The following is a 21,946-nucleotide window of genomic DNA, read 5'->3' as shown; positions in this document are numbered from 1 at the left end:
AACGTATAAATAACTAATAAAGTAAATTAATAATTAGTATAGTAGTTAGTTATTATTATTAGTATATATATATTATTATTATATATACACACACACACACACACATATATATATATATATATATATATATATATATATATATATATATATTATAATTATAATTTTTGTTCACGCACGCACGCATGCACGCACGCACGCACGTACGCACGCACGCGCGCACACATACACACACGCGCGCGCGCACGCACACATACAAGAAAAATATATGGATATAATTTATATATGTATAATTATATATGTATAATTATATATAATTATATAATTATATTTATACATGTTTTGTATAAAACATTTTTTATCAGAATTTGATTTTGAAAAATTGGATTCCAGAAAGAAATGAATGGACGTCCAAATCTCTTCCTAAGAGCGTGAGAATCACAAAATCAAAAGTTCCTCTCTCTTTTATTTGAGCTTGTATTGCAATTGCGCGTTTCGTCGTGGCGTCAAAGGTAAACGCAAACTATCACAGTAATCGCCACGAAAATGCGCGTTGCGAGAGCATGACGAACAGGAAAGTGAAAATATAAAATTTGCATTAATTTTTCGCGTCTAGTGAAAGATCTCTGGAGCTTAAACCTAATTAAACACATTTAAAACGTGTCCATGTGGATGGTATCCATGCTGGAATACATATTAGGTACGCTGTTTCTGCTGCCTTGACCGAAGACAGCCACGTCAACAACCTCGTCTTCCACCTCCTCCGAGAAAGTCACCAGTACCTGCACATTCCACAACAGATTACATGACGCATAATTCGCGAATTAATTATCATAAAAAATAAACTCGGCCATTGTAAAAAAAGATTGAACAAAAGGATTTTATCACGCGTTAGACTTTATAAAAGATTGTGCTCCTTTTTCATTACAATTCCAACGGCGAGTGAATTACAGGGAAAGAACGATTTTGTTGAAATATTTAGAAATTTAGCTAGATATAGATCTGAAAGTAAATATTATTTCAACATTTCTTAGTATTAAAATAATACAGTTTATAAGCAAGTGGATAATTAATATAAAAATAATATATTTTGAGCAAATTCCAAGATAAATGAATAAAATATGTTAATTTAACATATTAAAAATATTAATTTTATTAAAGAAATATGCCTTCACAATTTGCTTACAAATTATGTCCGTGTTTTATTATTTATCTCAATTTTTTACATAATATTTGTATTATTTCCTAACATATTTATCTTATGTTAAATTAATACAAAAATTTGAATGGATCGTTTAAAATACGCGAAATATGTTAAATTTAACATAAATTTTCCAACTATGTAGTTGCTAAAATGTCGAAACTTTTGCACCATTGCTCATCATGCTTGAGTTTCCTACGTATTATTTTGATGGTTTAACAAAATAATTTTCAGATCTGTATCCACAACTAAACTTTTAAATATTTCAGCAAAACCGTTTATCATTTATTCCCTTCCATGTGACAAAACAATTTTATTCGTAATACTATTTTTTTCGACAGGTAATTTTTTTTATTCGTAACGAAACATTTGCGGAGAAGGATACTTTTATGCAACTTGCAATTTTGCTTTGCCGATCAAACGCCTCACGTAACGTTCGCGCCTGTAATTATCGCGGCTGCGAATCGCAAAACTGAAGTTTCGCGAGAACTGGGTGTAAACTTTTGATCGTTGCGTCGTTGCAATTCCGTGCTTCGCGTTGAAACACATTCTCGCAATAGCGAACAGCGAATGGCGAGCGAGCGGTGGGCGATGGAACGGAAGGCTTTACTTGCAACGAAGACCCATAAAAATCTCAAAACTTTTCCGACCGGTCAAATTTGTCCTCTAATTTACATACAAGCACACTGCAATATGGCAAAAAATTTCCTATTTTGTTTGCGAGATCGCCGTCTTTACGCGTCATAGTGAGAAATGCATTTACATAATGTCCTAATGCCATAAACTTAGAGGACCTTCTTCTTGGAAAATATAAGTACGGCGAACTGGCTACATAATCGAGACATTAGTTCGATAAAATTACAGATGTGCCATTTGTAATTGTAATTATTACAGAAATAAATTGAATGAAGTCTAAATTGAAAAAAACTATTGCACTGAAAAAAAGTGTACTAAATTTTAATAAATATTTGTTTGAATATTAGCTATATATTTACTAAATGTAAGCATATATTTATTTGACACAAGAATTAATTATAATTATAATTTTTTAATTATAATTTTTTATTTATTAAATATTTATTCCGTAAATAAATATTAAGTTAGTACTATTCAAACAGATATATTTATTAAAATTTAATACATTTTTTTTCAATTTAAAAATTGTCAGTACGTGAACTGCATTAATATTATGATTGAAATGCAGATTTTTAAAATGTAATTATTTCCAAAATATTACATTTAACTAATTTTTCGGTCAATAAAATGAAAAATAATAATATATTTCGCAATCTCCTGGCTTGTTTTGTCAAAACGTTTTAAAATTTTCTATAATTTGATGAATATCCTCTAGCCCTGTAGCAATTTTTTTCTCAATTTAGTTTCCAAATAGAATTCAATTTTCAATTATACATCTCATTTATGTTGCATGTACTGAGACAAATTTTTGGTTTAAAATAAACGAATCAAATGATTCTGATCTTATTAATCAGAATTCTGATTATCTCAACTAGATTTATAAGAGTCATTCAGAAAATTCTTTCATCTTTATCCAGAATTTCAATGCAATCAACTTTTTTTTCCAGTGTATTCCCAATTTTCCAAAGGATGAATACTCGAAAAGGTTGCGGAAGCTTTAGAAGAAGACTTCGCGCGGATAGTTTTCCGCGGCATTGTGGTAATCTAAAAGTTCTTAAATTCAGCCCGACCCAGTTTACTACCGTACTTAGGACTTAATTTATATTCCGAACCGCTCTAACTTGAGCTGTTGCTATTGTCGTTACTTTAGAAGCTTACAAAACAAGGGGGGTTCATGGCAGACCTTAATGTTCGCACGGGGAAAGTTTCAAGAAGTAGGGGATGAATACGTGACGCAAGTTTGTATTTAACGACGATTTAAATACACCCAGGAGAGGACAGATGACGATGTTTTCCGGCGCGGAAAACGGCGACCTAAACTTCCTTCTCGCTAATAACAATTAGCAATGATAATTCCGAAGGCGCTCCCAAATTCGAGGGGTATGGGATGCAATTTTCGCAAACATCAATATTTTCAGACTGAACCAATTATCATAGAAATTGTTCAATGTTACGAATTGATAGATTGATCGTATTATAAGTCAAAAAGCGATTCTATTTCTGATGACAAAAAGACTCCATAAAATCACTTCTCTCGTTTCAAGTACTGAATTTCTCTTTATCAACGCGCCGTTATAAGTGATCTTATAAGTAATCAATTAAGCTCCCATTATTATCGCATTCGATAACGCTCCTCTTGAATTTCTCGCATATTTTAGTTCGCTCTTTCAGTGGATATTGATATTTTATTCGCGAACGTTTTTGTCACAATCTTCTAATTCCATTCAATCTGCGAAATCCATTTAGGCTGAATTATTAAATTTTTAATAAAAGTCATAATTATGGTTGCATTTTAATGAAACGTAAGCAAAGAGTAAATAATTTAAAATATATATCTTTGTTGCAGTTTACGTTCTCGTTTCATGAAAATTAAATCGTACCCGTTCAATCGAGATCAATCGATCACTCAAGCAACGATTTCAATTTCTATCCTTCCCTCAAGCGACGGACAGTTCATTTCGATCTGGAACCGCTTCTTAGAATTCTCAGACGCCGTAGAACTGCGAAGGATAGTTGGAAATGGATTGCGTACACTTTTCGGAACCGTAAGATCTACATATTTACGCTGACGATTTCACTGTCGCGCAACTCGTCGTTGCGTGATTTATGATCGTTGCTTGCATCTAAATCGCGAAACACTGAATGATGTATTGTTGAAAAGAATTGCGAAACAAAGTAAAAGTAATGTAAAAAATAACAACATATCTTTGTCATTAACTCCGTTTCTCTATAACTTCATTTTATTCACGCGAAGAGTATTTTTTTGCTTGTTGATGTAATAAATTCTTAATCCGCATTTGTATATGCACAATAAAGTTCACTTTCCTTTTACGACACGCGAGCGAAATAGATTTTGCTGCATTCCAGCGAGTAAATCAGGATGGATAGGAAACAACCGTAAATAATTTTGCAACGTAAATATAAAACAGCGCTTTATTTTAATCCCGTTTCATTATTCTCGGTCGGACAGCGCTTTATATAAAACCTGAATTCGAAAAAAAAAAAAACAAAAAGGGAGGAAATTGCAAGCTTCATGCATCGTTGTAATGACCATTTTTTTTTAATACCACGCTGTGAATTCTCTTTTTGCGCTACTCGCGCGGACTGAATTTTTCATAATTTTTAGATTTTGTCTGAACGGATGCGGCATATACAATTTGCGAAAATAATTAATAATGTAATATCGCTCTCGACTGAGAGCGGTATTAATTAAAGCGTCTTCGTACGATCTACTGAAAATTTATATATAAGAAATTTTTTAATTACCCTCAAAATTAAAATTTTTCTTTATTAACCGGCTTATGTAAATGCGGCCGGCGACCGCTTTGCGCGCACGGTAAATTTCGCAAAGAGTCGCGAAAAGCAGCGCAATAGTCTGGTGGTAAGACGGAGGCTCCACGAAATGCAAATTTTAGCTTCTAGTCGCTGGAGATGTACAATTTTATGATGTATCGTTACCATATTTTTTAATTGCAATGCGTTACATTTGGATTTCAAATCATAAAATCACAAGCGATTAAAAATCACATATGTAGCTCGAAACTTATAATAAAGTATTTATTTATTAAACGTTTTAATAGGAAAACCGTGAAATTAAAATTATCTCTCACATGATTTAAACGTTGTTAACTTGATTCCCTTTATTAATGTTCAAAAGAATTTTTAGCAAAAGCGAAAAAGTGATTACAGAGAAGTGTACACGTTCAATAGAATAACATGCAACTGAACTAATATTTCTAGTAAAAATATACTTTTCAAATATACTTTTCATTCCTATGCCGAATAAATTTTAATTATATTCCTATTTAATTGTATATAGAATATTTTTAGGAAAATGATAAAACAAAAATTATCGTTATTTCACATGATTTAAATATTATGAATTTTGTTTCTTTTATTAACGTTCAAATTTGCAGTAAGGCGGAAAAATGATTACAGAAGAGCATATAGAGTAATTTACAGAGTAGCACACAATTGAACTAATATTTCTGGCAATAAATATATTTCTATCTTTTAATATAAAAATATTTTAATATAAAAATAATTTTAATATAAAAATAGTTTTATGAATAATTTTATATACATATATAATATGATGTTTATTTTGTTTCAAAACGGTTTTTTCTTATTCTTTATAAAATTGATAGTTTTGAAAATTTATTTTATACATCTATATGTCATTCATTGAAATTTTATTATCTATTTTAATTGTTTAAATCACATAAAATTTAAAAATCTGTAATTTAAAATGATACATGCCATATGATACGCGATTCAATTCGTTTACAATACAGAATTTTGCATAATTCCAAATTATATGATAAAAATGATATACACATTCGCTGTAATTCTTAATGAAGATCATGATGCACAATTTTTTAAATCGCATCTCTTCGCGTGCACTTCTCTGCATGTAAATACACTCTTTCTCGGCGCTGCGACAATAAACACATTGGACATAATTTGTTTGTCACAAGTTGGACATATAGGCCACTCAATTACACAACAGTTGTGTCGCTTTAAAAAAATTTTATTCCCAGGTAAAAACGCGAGAGCTTTACGTGCGAGAGAAAAAGCGCAGGACATCATGCGCGTGTCCGTAAGTTTGCAAATATCACGCGGAAAAAGAGATAGGACTGCCTGCAATTTCGCATAAACGTAGTTGGTGTCTCCGAATTTACTGGAACGTTGCACGAGGACAAAGATTCAAACAGAACGGCAAAAAATTCTTTATTCATGGTAAGGGCCATGACACATAAAAAACTGGCACTTAAGCAATGAAATATAAGTAGTAAAGAAATTGGCCAATCACAGTAAAGACCGTAAAGCCATATCGTGCCGTAGCAAATTCAATATGTTGATTTCCTCACTACTTACGTTTTACTGCTTAAGTTTTTTTATATGCAATGCTGCATGGCAACACGAAAGAAAGCTACCGGCACGTCATATGATTTTCATTTGATTGCAATTAATTTGATTGCACTTCAATTGCATCGTTGTGTTCGCAGCGAATAGTAACGTTAAATACACGACTCGAGAAACGCGCGTAGAAGGGACTTCGGCACTTTGACATGCATTTACCAAATCGCGCTGACTTGCGTACGCCAACAATATGCATTTACCGAGAAGTATCTGCAATCCGCTCTCATTGAAGTGACGTGAAAGATAATTGTCATTACAACAACACGACGTACAAGGCTTCGAAATTCGGAAGCGGAATTCGGTATCGCGAGCATAAGATTTACACTCGCAGTTTCGACAAGATTCAGGCTTCATTATTCAGGTGGTAAATTATTTCGGAGGAGAAGGAAAATGAGAAAAGAGAGAAGTGAACAGTTAATTAACAACAGTTTTTGCACGAAGGCAGAAAAGAGCACTACGCGCGTTACAGATACCCAGAAGCATTTAGACGAGCTTAGAGGCAAGCCGGTGTGTGAGACGAGTTTCCCGCCTCCCTGCAGCTTGTAAACCATCGCGTGGGAGTATGTAAGCGAGCTACGAGACGAGCGAATCCATTAATATCCGTCAGGATCGGTGGGACGAAAACGCGGATCGTCTTTGGACGACAGGAGGAGGCGCTGTGCGGCGGCGGTGCATCATCTGCTGAAGACAAGCCCTTAGAATATCGCCGGCGTGTATTCATTGCGGAATACCCAAAGATTACGTCGCGAGAATTAAATATCTTTTAAGGCTCGTCTACACAAAAATCGTAAACGGTCGTAGGATCTCAAATCGTAGGAAATTGAAATCCTAGAAATCTCCGAATTCTCCTTATATTGGATTGTAATTAATTAGTTTCCACTTAAGACTCCATGATCGTCTACGAAATTTATGTAGACGAGCCTTTAAAGATAAGAAGACGATAGATAAAGTGTCGGTTGACTGTTGTGTCGTTTATGAAAAAGCCTTGACAAGGTTTGTAACCGCGCAAATACATAAGTACATAAGGTACTTACACTGAGAGAAGATGTGTACTAAATTTTAATAAATATTTGTTTGAATGGTACTAACTTAACATTTATTTATTTAGTAAATAAATATTTATTAAATAAAAAAATAATTAAATAAAATTAATGATTTTTGTACCAAATAAATATGTTAACGTTTAATAAATATTCAATTAGTACTATTTAAATAAAAATTTATCATAATTTAGTACATTTTTTTTTCTTTCAGTAAATATAACACAATTTTTAATTGTTTTCCACAAACAACAATCGGTTGATACTTTCTTTATTATATGCTTTTATCTTAATTCGATATAATTTTATCCTTCTTGGTATTCAAAATAACAAAGATGTAATGACACTTGTATCGACTGTGTTTTCTATAAAACCGTCTACGGAAAGAACAATTTTGCTAAAATATTTAAAAATATAACTAGGTACAGATCTCAAAATAATTTTGTTGGATCATCAAAATGAGTATGGAACGTTCAAACTGATTGATCAAAATATATTAAAATATATAAAATTTTATATAGTATTGCTTATTATATTTATGTACTTATTTTGATTGCTCAACAAAATTATTTTTAAATTTAAAAAATTTAATTAAATTTTTAGACTTTTCAGTAAAATCGTGTTCTTGTATATTTATCGTGTACTCTTGCCTTAAGCCATCAGTAATTATATGTGTATCTGAAATATCTTAAACTCGTAATACAATTTTAGAAAATAAAAATGATGAATTCGCGAGGATCGAACTGGCATAATTTCACGTACGACAATACCTGCTTCAATTTCGGGAGCACGTTCGAAATAATACGAAAGACGACATATTTGAAAATCAAACTCGACAAAAATCCACGAAATACAGTATCGTTGAATGGAATTCACTGACCTGATCCAGCGAGCTCTGTGTGAGTGTGTAGTCCGTGGCCTTAAGCTCCTCCGCCAGAAGCTTCAGCATGCTGAAGCTCACGCTGAGCGCCATGTCCTGGCTTCGTGGTAGCAAGAGCCGAGCAGCCGTTGCTTGCCTCGAAGAGATCATCGCCTGTGGCAGATATTTCAGGATAACCTTCCTAAGATCCGTAGTGGAGACTGGTTGGCCGAATCTCAGGAAGGCGACGTATCCTTCGCCGAATCTAAAAGTCAAGTCGGCTTTACAGTTTTCAAGGCAAGTTCTCAACGTATGTCAAATGACATTCGAATTAACTGTTGATGGTCGTAGAAAAGAAGCAGCGATGGAGAAGTTATTCAGAAGCGCTGTTAAAAGATTTGCAGGGGCCGTAAGAGAGAAACCAGTTTTATTAGCATTCTTAAATTCATGATTTATTCGCTTTCTCGTTGCATTCGATCGCGGGGGACGCGGATCTATATTTCAAGTTCCTGGCTTGGACAAAGAACACAGAAGATCAGCTTTTACTGCGCTTTCTATACTATAACGAAGTACATTCGCCATTCTTTATCATTCAACGTACTCTCTGTGACATACGAGAGCAGATTGCAGAATAGGCTGCTAACATGAACAGGACCATATCGTAAATTCTGCCCTCGATGGCTCGAGAAACACCGCGGGAACGAAAGAATCGGTATGGAAGGAGATAGAAAACATTTTCCGAGATCCTTTACGAAGGCACTTTGGGACCATAGCAGTTAAATATTTATCACACACTACATTATGATTTTAAATAAATCATGTCGTGTTTAATAAAGATTTCTTCGTACATATTCAATTAATTTCAGTTAAGATAATTTATACATTGAGAAAAATGTATTTGATATTTGTGATTATAATTGCATGATAAAATCGTAATTCCATTTTAACAATTATTACTGCTGTATGTTAGTGATAATAATTATATTTACAATTCTACTATAAATATAATTATTATTACTAATAATTATTACTGTATAATTAATAATTATTAATATGTATATAATAATAATTATTAGTACTAATTATTATATGTTCATAATTTTTCTAGAAAAATATATAACTCACTTCGAAAATAATTATAAATTATATTTAAAATATGACAATTGTAACCATTTTTTTTCTCTCAGTATAAAAGACTAGTTTTGTTATCGCATTAGTGATAATGTCAAGTCAATCATTTTTCTCACGCTTTTAATTAAAAAATCAAACTCAGTGAACAACTTAATCTTAAACGTAAGAATATATTAGTATTATGAAAGGTCTTGATTATATTTTCTGATGATCTAATTAAAATACATTACGATAACTCGTTAAAATTTTCTTTGTTAGAAATGTTAGTAAATTTTAAATTGTTAGAGGGGGGGAAAAATATTTGTAGGTTTAGACCGATCGGAGATCTAATGAACCTCAACCACCAGAGTTTCTTCCTACTCTCTATACTTTCGTTGTATTGCTTATCTCTCTCAAGAGGATTATCAAATAGGATGGGATGCTATAAAGATAAGAGATTTCAATTGAAGAATATATTCGTTAAGCTGTAGAACCGTAAGGATCCCGTAAGTTTTCTGGTTGGACCAGAGAAAAGGATTTTGAACAGGAACGGAAAATCAGAACTGATAGAAGCGCCGGGCTTTCTGTGTACAGTTTATGAGTCTACTGGGAAATATCCGGAGTTAAAAGAGACGCGCTATTCTACGAAAAAGAAAGGTCAATGTAATCTTACTTGTGTTTCAAATGCTGTGGTGTTCCTATACACCTGAGACCGGCTTTGGCGAGAATGCCCACCCTTGTGCAAAGATTCTCACATTCGGCAACGCTATGCGACGTTAGTATGACGCATCCTTGACTCCTTGTCACTTGTTTCACAGCTTTGGTCACGAAACTCTTTGTGGCGGGATCCATTCCGCTAATGGACACGAACGAGGAATAAAATTAATAGAATTAAGTAACTGTCGCATGAAATTAACAATTGTTTAATGTAGTTATAAAATAGTTATAAAATGCGAAGTACCTCGTGGGCTCGTCCATGAGAATTATTGCGGCAGGAGCCATGACGCTTATTGCGGCACATAATTTCCTCTTGTTACCGCCACTGAGACTAGAGACCCTTCGATGAGCATACTTGAGTAGATCTAATCTCTGCAGCGTCGTCTCCACTGCCTGAAATTATAAATGAAATAAAATCTTTAATATCTCAATTCCGAATATTTGCTTCTACAAATTTAACTCTTAAAACTTAGCTCTGCAACTCGGAGATAAAATAATCTGTAAAAGTTTACAAGAGTATCTTCAATGCTTCTATAAAATATAAAGGCAAATAAGAGGTATATAAGTTTAAAAAGCTTATTAAATTTCTGATCAACAAGTTTAATCTTTTCTTCAGATTGATTCATTTCTTATCTACCTTAGGAACATTGCTCAATCCGCAAACTTCACCGTGAATCGTCAAACATTGATGGGGCGTGAGGAATCCATCCAGGGCGTCGCTCTGAGGGCAATATCCAACCTCACCGTTGCACAAAGGCTGCGCGCCAATATCTTTCCCCTTCAGAATAATCTTCCCGGCCGTAGGAATGATTTCTGTTGTCAGCATCTTGAATGTCGTGCTTTTTCCTGCTCCATTCACCCCCAAGAGGCCGAAGCATTTTCCAGCCTGTACGCCGAAACTTAAATTTTGCACAGCGACATTTGTTCCATACACACTCCTGTATTCCTTCCGCAGCTTCATGGTCTTCAGGGTGTCATCGACCATCCCAGCCTCAACTCTCAATCTTTCCCTAGCAACGTCATCGTCTTCCTGGACTGTTTCGTAACTAATGTTTTGCCTTCTCAAATTGGGCAAGAATCGACACTCGATCACTAGATTCAACACGAATAGAATCGTACCAATTATAAACAGATATACATAATGGTAGCCGAGAAGATCCCAGCCGAGTGGAGACTTGTAAGTATCCATGTGAAATCTTTCCAACAATTCAGCGGTGATGTCATTTGTCGTGATCTGGATCAACCCATCGGCGAGAGCATATTGCGGGAAAATCATTAGAATATAATGTAGTATGTTTCTCACGTCTTCGGTCGTTTTACTTCGGCCGACGATGTCGAGGACTAAAATTGTCGCTAGACAGACCACGCCTATAAAGGTATTTACGCAGAAAAGCACCATGTTAGACAGACTCGAGTCATCGAACGTTTTTTCGGCTAGATGCGAAAACGGTAATGCTGCCCATCTAAAATTATGGAATATTTTTAAAATATTTATGTTCGATCTTATGTGAATAAACAATTCAATACGAAAACTTACGCAAATAGAATTAATAAAAGACAAACTCCAGCTAGATTATCTCTCGCAACATAGGCTGACAAACCGAAGATTTCGAAAACAATGATCGCTAAACAAATAGCACAAAGAAATACCTAAAAGAAGAAATATTAATAATGTTAGAAATCGTATAAAATATAATAAAAAAATATTTCGTACTTGTGTTAAAATCGAAATCCAGATTAAAATTTTTATGACATAACATATTCAAGTGTTAATTTAATATAATATGATTATTATTTGAATTGTGTTAAATTAAACATTTAACATTTGTTAATGTTATAATAACAATTTATGAGTAAATAAACAAATATAAAAATAGTATAATTTTAAAAAGTACATTCTAAAACGTATTAATTTAATATATGCAAATGCAAATGCTAATTTTATTGAAGAAATATGTTTTTACAATTTGTTTTAAAATTATGTTTTACATTTTTTGTAAGTGTTACATTTTTTGTGTTCATTTTTACATAAATTGGTCCTATCTTGTAATATATTCATTTTGTAAATATTAAATTAACATAAAAATTTAAATCGTTTGTGAAACATGAAATGTGTCACTTAACATAAATTTTCCAAATATATATTAGATGATTCGTTCTTAGTATATTGAAGAAATTTCTATATTTTTTTTTTCCCCACTAAAATTACTCACTATAAAATCCCAAATTAAGATTGTCGTCCAATACGTGACAGGATGAACTCCAGCCAAATAAAGTATTCTTTTCTCTTCCGACAATCGTTCCCTAACTATCTCCTTAGCTCCCTGAGCTGCAACCGAACTGAAAGCTATCAAAAGTACCAATCCCACGCCGACATCCGCCACATGTTGCAATCTGAAGAAATAAAAATATAACGTAAAATTCCTGACGTTTTTGAAATGACATTTAACCCAGAAATAGTCACCCGAGGAATATTTTTACCTCAGCGTTAAAAAATATAAATTGCTACACAATATTGTTTTGTTTGAATATTTTGTTTATATTTTCTTTCTTTTTTAATAACTGCTCTTTTGTGAACCTTTAAAAATGCAACTCCATCGAAAATCTACCATAAAAAAAGTGTTACATTAATAAAAATCTGTATGTTTTAGAATTACTGTCATAATGAGCTACTTAATATGCTTACTCCGTTTAATTATTTAATTTTTCAACATACTTTTTTAAAAATTATGATTAAATTAATCTATAATGTTCTCAAATAGTAATAAATCAGAAAACAATCAATAATATACAATATGTTGTTGATAGTGTTTTAATTGGCATGTAAAAACATTCCAGATGATCTTTTATGTAAAAAAAAAACAAGATGATTACTCTCGGGTTAAACGACACCATCTAACTGCTGTAAAAAAAGAAACGATCGGATATGGTCTTCTGCGCAGTATATAATCTTCAATATTAACCACGAAAAGCAAACAAGAGTAGTATCGTCAGCGATTTGATGATACAAGTAGGAACTCCGCGATGTAATGTTGAAACACGCGCCGAGCGGCGAGCTATCGGCATGAATACCAAATGATGCGGTACGTTAATTAAAAGTAAACGAAACGTCTGCGTCGGGATGTTTCAACTCGCCGTCCCTTTTGAATTCAAGAGCTTCGAACCGCGTGCAAATATCTTCGTTTATCCGTTTGAGGAAACCCCTCTGCATCCCGTCACATAAAATTCCGCAGTTAATTAATCCCATGGGTGCACGTAACGAGAAATATCTTCGACGAAAGATTTTCTCCATGATTTGTCGCAATATTAGAGGGCTTACAGTGAAGTTCGATTTAGCTGATCACTCGATAACTTCAAAGGATGATTGAGTGTGGTTAAGTGTCCTCGCACTCCGGTTGCTCGCAGGATTGCATCATTGAGAGCGTTCAAATACGCTGGCATTGAATGGTGGCCCTTGTTATTGTACCAAACGATGAAAAGAGGATCTTCCTTGGAGTGCGACAAGGACCAGCCGCCATATCTGCGAGTCATTGTTTATTCAGAAAATTTCAATCAAATTTTAATACCTATCTAATAAACGCTAACTAAAAGTAACATAAAAGTAACGTAATCAATGTTATAATTTTATATTTAGCATTCTAACTAGTATGTAACGTATCACATATGTGTATATTATACAGTTCTGTAACAACAGCTGTAAGCTATAATTATAAATGTTGTAGTTGTAAAAATTGACCAATTACAATCGAATATTTTTCACGTTCTAGATTGATCGATTTTTACAGCTACAACCACTTATGACTACGCTATTGTAAAATAGATACTACATTTATATTGTTAATTGTGAAGTTACATAACATTGATGTTTACTTTTTGCCCATACAGCACAGAAGCTTGTAACAACATATCTGCAACGTTTGCAATGTTACAGCAATTGTTGGAATGATTTTGTATTGTATGGGTTGGTATTTACTGGATAACTTCTTCACTTTCCACCAAAATCTACCGTTTCTCTATATATTCCTGATGAGTTGAAACTATCCAATCTAAAGTGGGTCGGCCAGGCAGGATTTGAAGAAGACCTTCGACAGCTTTAGAAACGCCTCGACAAGTTTGTTGACCATCCAAACATTCACAGGTTCCGGTATCCTATGAATTATTCAAGAAATAAATGCGCAATTGTTTATAATTAGAACTTGTTTGAAGTTCTTTCAAAGCAATCTTGGCCATTTTTATATGGGTTCTGGGTTTCTTGCATATAGTAATGAAACTTAAAGATTATTACTAGAAAATCAAAATATTCCAAAGATACTCCTCTAAGTCAATACTGTTCAAAAATATATTCTTTGAAACACATTGGACATATTGACACATTTTTACATGAAATATAAAATATTTCGTAAGATATTAATTCTTGGATAATTGTATTTTAATATGTTTATTACACAAGATATTGAGATGAATTAATTGATGTAAAAATATATACTTACTTTTAAAAACAATTAAACAATTTGCAATATGCAATTACATATCATTTTTGAAAAGCAAACTAAGTATGTTTTTCTATACCAATTGTTATCCCATTATTTTGTAAATGTATAAAAATATTAAGGCAATAAAAAATGAATATATTACGAGATATTTTATATTTTGTACAAAAATGTCAGAATAAAATATAAAATATCTTGCAAAGTAATTAATTTTTCGATGATTCTACTTTAATACGTTTATATGCAGAATAATTAGAGGATTCGTATTATGTAATAAAACCATTTACAATTTAAAAATTATTTCAAAATGGCAATAATTTTTTTAAAAATCGGAAAAAATTAATTTTTTTTAGCGATTTTTTCAGCAACGAATTTAATAACCTATTCCTCTATCGATTAGTATGCAATTTATTACTATACGCAAAGATCCCAAAATAGGTAAGGATTTTTTTAAATAATTATAATTCATTCATACATTAGGTAAAGTTTGCCATGCGCCAGCATAATCATCCCCGAAGCGATCGTGCAGCTGCATAGACACACGTTCTAGGAACGGGTCATTACTGTCAATACTGCAATGATAAAGTATTAAAAAATATTAAGAATATTAATAGAAAATGAACATTTAACTTAATTTAGTTTGATCAAATTTAAAGTTCTAATCTGCAGGAATGTAAATGTAAATAGATTGTATTTTGTTAGCAACTGATATTTTTATACCTATGAAATTTTTACTACGTTTTATTTTTATTTTGTTCTTTCTATTAAAATCTTTATATTAAATTTTTTTCTACCTATAAAAGTAAGTCGGATGAACGTCATAAAGTTTTGGAGTCAAATCCAGAGGTGGTTCGTTTTCGGACGGTGGCCGTACCAGAGAAAATCCCATGGCAACAGCGACGAACATGGTTGGTAAAACGAGCGCAACCAACGGTGCTCTCCAATCTCTCGCGAAATGCCATAGCCTTTTTTTTATTATAGCTTTCATCTGTCGAATTGGCGACGGTCTCACTATCATATCGGTAATTAAATCAATGTTGTCATCCGATACAGGAACTTCTGCGCAAAGTGAAAACTTTTATTTTTCTCGATGAACTTAAGTGCCGTTGATTTAAAGTCAATTAAACTTCTTTCTTTGCAAAATAATAAATCTAATTTTTTTTTAATCTGGACATAACGCTTAATTAAATATTCAAGATGGTAATTTTGAATGGTACGATACTGTAATAATTAATGGCTTATTATTTTATTTCCTTTTTCTTTACATACTTTTTTTTAATATGTTGTAATTTTTAACTTACAAAACTCATTTTTAAGTTTTGCATTTTTGCATTTTTTAAATATTATAATTTTTTATTATCTATTTTATTTTTAACTCTTTTTCTCTTCTTTTCTTCTTATTTCTTCTAAATTCCCCAAAAAACTAAATAATCAAAGGTTAAATATATAGATCTTTTAATTAGAAAAGTAAATATGTGTATTTCACGGGGCGTGCACGCGGAATATTTCTTACCGGCGAGTTCCACATTAACAACACTATCTTCACTCGCTCTGATAGCGCTCGATCCTCTGTCTGCTCGCGCGCAAAGATCCAAGAAGACTCTTTCTAGAGTGTCACACTCCAATGAGAAATGCGAGAATCCCAAGAGCTTACGATTGTCCTCCAGCGCCTTTGCCACTTGCGCGATGCTGAAACATTCCTGATTTTATTCGAACGCAAACGCAAGTGTTTAATCGATTTTGTCTCGAATACGATTTCAACGATTCCCTTTAAGATAAATCATGAGGCTTGAAATATCAAATATTTACAAAGATGGGAATTACAAATAAATTACTCTGCAGTATAATATAGATTTCACTTAATACATATTTTTTCTTGAATCTTGTATATTGTATGCGAATTTATAGTTTCTTTACACGAATAAAAAAACAAAAACTTGATACTCAATTATAAAATTAATCAGTATAATGATATGTACGTTAAAAATTAACCTTTATATAGTATACACACATAGGATCATTCGTATTCTGTGTATTTCTTTTCTTGTGTGGAAATACTAAGGTGCATTCATATAATCTCTATTCTTTTTTTTAATCAACAGCTTTATAAATATTTTTTAAAGATGCTAAAAAATATATGTAAGAATTAGTAATTAATAATTTTTTTGGATACTTGCAAATGTGATGAAAATTAATCCAGACTCGAATAGCCCTATACCGTGTGTAATAAAGGACTGAAAAATAATCATAAGGTTAATATTTTGAAAATTTACTCATTGTTAATGCCATTCTTTCCCTGAAAAGGCAACGCAATGGTAATCTCTGTCTCGGAGACCTCATTTATCACGGTGTTCGATATAATTTCTTCGATAACAGTACGAAGAGCTTTCAAGTTCTTTTTCTCGATTGTCTCTGCTATTCCTCCTATCCCCGCATCTCCATTGGCGTAGTGATCGGACGGGAAAGACATGTTCAGTTTGTATCCCGTGCCATGTGTCATTTTCAAGGATAGTGGCGAACCAGTACACAAGATCTTCCCTTTATGCATCACCACAACTGTGTCACTTAGCATGTCAGCCTCGTCCAGATGGTGAGTCGAGAGGAGCACGGTCCTGCCGATCCTATGTTGGTCTATCAGTCGCCAGATCCGTCGTCGGGCTGCGGGATCCACACCGGCGCCGGGCTCATCCAAGATCACCAAACGTGGCGAACCAAGAAAAGCCAGAGCTACACAGAGCCTACGTCGTGTACCGCCTGATAAACGCGACACAGGCTCATGTTCCTGACGCCCAAGTTCTAGAGAGGCCATCATTCTGTAGGAGAGCAAAAAGAGATCCGTAACGTTTGTCTTCAATTGATAAATCGTATTACATAACTATAACGTACCTATTACAAAACGATTTTCCTATGAAATTAAAAGAAGACTTTTTTCACGCACAAAGGAAATATATTAAACGAAAAAATTGAAAAATTTTCAAGGAAAGAAGCGCCAGAAATAAATTCTATCAAGACTGATTTTTGATGCTTAATAATAGGTCGAGGAAAAAATTTTTTTTACAAATATATAAAAAAATTTTTTTCCTAACTCAATATATTTCTATATCTTTCAGTTATACGTATAAATTATATAAACATTGATTAAATAATATAAACATCGATTAAATTGTCAATTTAATAATGATTTGATTATTAGTAAATAATATTTTTAAATGTTTTTAATTTATTTAATTAATTTATTTTATTTGTGATGTTAATATTTCAGTTTCAGATTACATTTTTCATTGTGATTACATTTTAAATCTGACAATCGGCGTGCAGTTTATATGAAAGATACACGCAAAAAAATATTTTGCTCCAGTTAGAATTATTACTGTTTTTTATATCTGCTAAAAAATTATGTGTCATACGCGTAGAATTTATAGCACAATTATTCTAACAATATATGCAAAAAATTTTAAGTTTCATAATCAAATATGAATCACTATTAAATATGAGTGACAGTCGCAATTATCTGACTGAATGTTACAGAGAGACTTTGATAAATTTTACAAAATGTTCAGATATGAATCGTTGTAATCTGTTTCTGTTATTGATTTTAGATATTATATTGATTAGATACAAAATATATATATAATATATACAATATTACAGTGCTTGCAAATCATGTATCCATTTTAATTAATTTTTTGTATCTAGATAATTTTTTACTATAAGTACAAGATCAGTTTTGCAGTGCATATTTAAAATTTACACAGAAATATTATTAAGATCCAACCTTGATTATAGTGCTTAAACTTGACGCTTCTTTATTTATTTAATTTATTCATATAAATTTAGTGTATCTTATTTATTATTGCTAAAGTAACAATTGTTTTGCAGTTAATTTTATTTGGTAAATACATTCCAATTATTTGCGAATTATATCTCATTGTTTTATGAATACAACAACCGCGGAACTTCATATTCATTTATACTGGATTTATTCTTGGAGCCACAAATACTAATAATTTAATTTAATGTAATAATTGCTAATTTTTTCTAATTTAGCATCTTACTCATTAACGTTCCTCTGCATACTGTTATTGTCATCGTTAGGTTTCTTAAGCTTCCAATAAAAGATCAAGTGCTCTCTCGGCGTCAAAGTTCCGATGAGAACGTTTTCCTGAGGACATACTCCTATCTCGGGCTTACAACCTTCCTCACCGTTTAACCAAATTTCGCCATTGGTTGGTGCCACCATTCCCGTTAGCATCTTGCTGTAATGAAAGAGCAAAATTAACGAGCATCATTCAATCGTGATATTGAATAGATTTCAAGCATATCAAAATATATTAAAAATAACGATCAATTCGAAAAACGATTGACGTACATAATAGTAGTTTTTCCCGCGCCGTTTCTTCCAAGCAGGCTTGTTACTTCACCCTCGCAAAGCTTCAAAGTGAAGTCCTCCACTGCAATGACATCACCTCGTTCAGTATGATAAACCTTCCTGACTCCTTCGAATTTCACACCGATTTGCTTCTCTGTGACCGTCAAGTTACTCAGATCGCTCTCGTCATCTGCACATTCGGCAACAAACACCAATTTGTTATCAAGAATATAATAACGATATATAATCGAAAACAAGCTCTTACCGATTTTAAATTTAAGTAAAAAAAAGCGAGTTTAAAAACTGTTTTCAAACAAAAAGCAACTCCATATACATACCACAAGTACGAACATTTCTCTTAAATTCTCTTAAATTCTGATACCTTCTATCGAGTCCGAGAACAAACACAAATGTTCCTTTTTAAACTTTATTCCATGCGACGCGTGCAATATTGTACGTGCAGATATCATATAAATTATTCGAACGTAGAAAATAAAAATTCGAATTGGTACATAATATACGAACGATTATTTGGCCTTAATATACTTGCTCTTAAAATATTGTAAAGATATAACTGGAAAGAAAATCGAAAAATATGCAACATTCATATAAACTTCAAGCAGATGTGATCGTATACTTAAACATCAAATTGAATATAAAAGCATTCAGAAATGTGTGAAAATACAAAAAGCATAATACCCACATAATGGCATGAATAAAAAGAAGAACAGTGATGCGGGATATAATTACAACCATAAATAAGAAAATTAACTTAATAATATTAACTTATAACTATTAAAGTATATTATTAATCTAATATTACTTTGAAATGTAATATTAGATTACAAATGATATTGTCGTTTGAATTGCTCTTTTCTTGGAAATAAGTCTTTTCCTTGACGAAAATTTTCACAAATTTTTACAGGAATGTCTAAATTATTATGTGAAAATTGTTGACGATCATTTCCACCGTTCTACCATTGAAGCGAAATTTAACCCAGTTTACATCTATCAAAGCGGTTTTTTTACCCCTGCCCCCTCGTAAAGCCAACATGTGAGCTCGTCATCGGCAGCGCGAGAGGCAAGCTGAAAACAAACTTTCGTGACATGCGTGTGCAAAAGGAAGAGTGCGATACCTTGGTAAGCAGCTGAGGGATGAAAAACGTCGTTAGTGAAATAGAGATTGTTGACGAAGGCGAGGTAACTTGGCCTGCCATAGAGAGAGCGTGTGTCGGTCCACCATAAGCTACGGGACCTCAAACTGTGAAAGCCCCTACCTGGAAAATTATCGGTAATGCTCGTCCGTTTCGCAGATAACTCACCAGGTCTCCTCATCGACTTCTCTTAAACGACACGACCTCTCTCATCATGTCGGATCCGCACTCCTGGATCTTTCTCGCAGATGCATCTCGTGATTATACGGAAGAGTTAGAGTACATGTGAAATGTAAGTGCAAAAAGTTTGCGAAAATGTAATGATACCAGAATGATATGCGTGATCTCATCATTATTTTCTCGATATGAGAATCATGTGGAAGAAACGCGTTAAAGTATTTTTATGAATAGTATTATATGAAATTATTTTAAATAGAGGAAAAAATTAATTTCTTTATAAAATATAATTTAAGTAATTAATTTCTTAATCAAATTAATTATTGATTTAATAATTAATCGTCAAATTGATATATGTAGATATAAATTAATTAATATATTAATATATTAATTAGAATAAATTACGAAACGTTTTGCGATTTGAAATAACTTTTGCATTTTTTCATAAAAAATTATTAAAACTAATCCATGACTTTTTTTTAAAGCAAATAGTTTTAATTATTGTTATATTTATTTTAAATAATTCCATTGAATAGCTCTAATAGCTTTTAGTCAATTTTATCGAGAGAATTATGGCAATAATACAGAAAGACAGACATACAATTCTGAAATATCACCTACAGGATCAAGAGAATTTAGCGAAAAATTTTTTTGTTAATAAAATCAATATTTTATCAAGAAATACTAATTTGCGCAATTTATCACATTATGATTTATCTCATACGAAAAAGAAGAGAAAGAAATAATGTCAGTGTTAGCCAATTTCTACTAGTCTTTTAACCTTCACCAAAATGTCAAAGAATTATTTTGTCTTAGAAAGTAGATGGGAGGAGCATTGGGTTTATACCTGAATCAGTGTATCTAGCGATGAGGTAGCCGATTATGGCATACAAACAACCATCGAAGGCGATCATTATCAACAATATTCCCAAAGTCATCGGATCACCAGGACTCGATTCCTCCCATACATGTGCCCAAGAAAGACCAATGCCTTGTACTTCCTTTCGCACCGCGAATAGACATCCATAACAGAAGCTGGTCGACATGCTCAGGCACTGAAAAATAAATTGTTTCGCAATATTCTTGACTATAGAATGAGTTCTTAACTTTCCGGACGTGACGTCTATCGAACCCATTTAATTATATCCCTCCAGAATTGATGGTAAATTTCTTGGTCATAAATCTCTTTGTCAAAAATGTTAAACAATTCAATTTTTTAATGTTATTTCTACAAATTTGGATTATTTTTTATTAAAAAATATACTTCGTATTCTTTAATTTCTTTTTATATGAGTTATGTCATTTTAATTTTTTGAAAGTAGAGATTTTAATTAACAAAAATTGAATGGATCTTATAGAATTAACGTTAATTACTATGTTATAAATTTTGATATCAACTCCAGAAGATTAAATGATTGGACATAAATGTCATGCATTGCCGCAATACTTTTAGTTGTACTTTAGCTTTAAATTAAATACCGAGAAATAGTATATTAAATTTTAATTAATATTTATTTAAATAGTACCAATTATGAATAGTGCTAACCATTTAGTTACAATAAATGAATTTTTACTTCAAAAAAAGAAATGATAAATTAATAATAGTTCTTGTATTGGTGTGTGTGTGTGTGTGTGTGTGTGTGTGTGTGTGTGTGTGTGTGTGTGTGTGTGTGTGTGTGTGCGTGTTAGTTATTATTAATTTAAGTTAACTATTACTTAACGTTAACGTTAACTTAACTTAACTTAAAAAACTTAATTATTATTTATAATTTTA

General features: G+C 32.3%; 1 protein-coding gene across 1 annotated transcript in view; it reads right to left on the bottom strand.

Annotated features, from left to right (window-relative positions):
• Window positions 1-650: 650 nt before the first annotated feature.
• Window positions 651-21,946, bottom strand: part of LOC105627144 — a 38,219-nt gene continuing 16,923 nt past the window's right edge. Inside the window, exons 33-49 of the mRNA XM_012208434.1 lie at window positions 21,020-21,227; window positions 19,978-20,118; window positions 18,842-19,031; window positions 18,528-18,728; window positions 16,746-17,285; window positions 15,986-16,161; window positions 15,267-15,528; window positions 14,948-15,044; window positions 13,989-14,131; window positions 13,302-13,502; window positions 12,196-12,376; window positions 11,520-11,632; window positions 10,620-11,445; window positions 10,227-10,375; window positions 9,939-10,121; window positions 8,177-8,420; window positions 651-779 (exon numbers count right to left, since the gene is read on the bottom strand). Of these exons, the coding sequence (XP_012063824.1) occupies window positions 651-779; window positions 8,177-8,420; window positions 9,939-10,121; window positions 10,227-10,375; window positions 10,620-11,445; window positions 11,520-11,632; window positions 12,196-12,376; window positions 13,302-13,502; window positions 13,989-14,131; window positions 14,948-15,044; window positions 15,267-15,528; window positions 15,986-16,161; window positions 16,746-17,285; window positions 18,528-18,728; window positions 18,842-19,031; window positions 19,978-20,118; window positions 21,020-21,227 (3,984 nt within the window). The remainder of the gene's footprint in view (window positions 780-8,176; window positions 8,421-9,938; window positions 10,122-10,226; window positions 10,376-10,619; window positions 11,446-11,519; window positions 11,633-12,195; window positions 12,377-13,301; window positions 13,503-13,988; window positions 14,132-14,947; window positions 15,045-15,266; window positions 15,529-15,985; window positions 16,162-16,745; window positions 17,286-18,527; window positions 18,729-18,841; window positions 19,032-19,977; window positions 20,119-21,019; window positions 21,228-21,946) is intronic.

This window comes from Atta cephalotes (genome assembly GCF_000143395.1).
Source record: "Atta cephalotes unplaced genomic scaffold scaffold00001, whole genome shotgun sequence".
Taxonomy (NCBI): Eukaryota; Metazoa; Arthropoda; class Insecta; order Hymenoptera; family Formicidae; genus Atta; species Atta cephalotes.
Note: the sequence above shows the minus strand (reverse complement) of the source record. Positions and strands in the feature narration are given on the sequence as shown.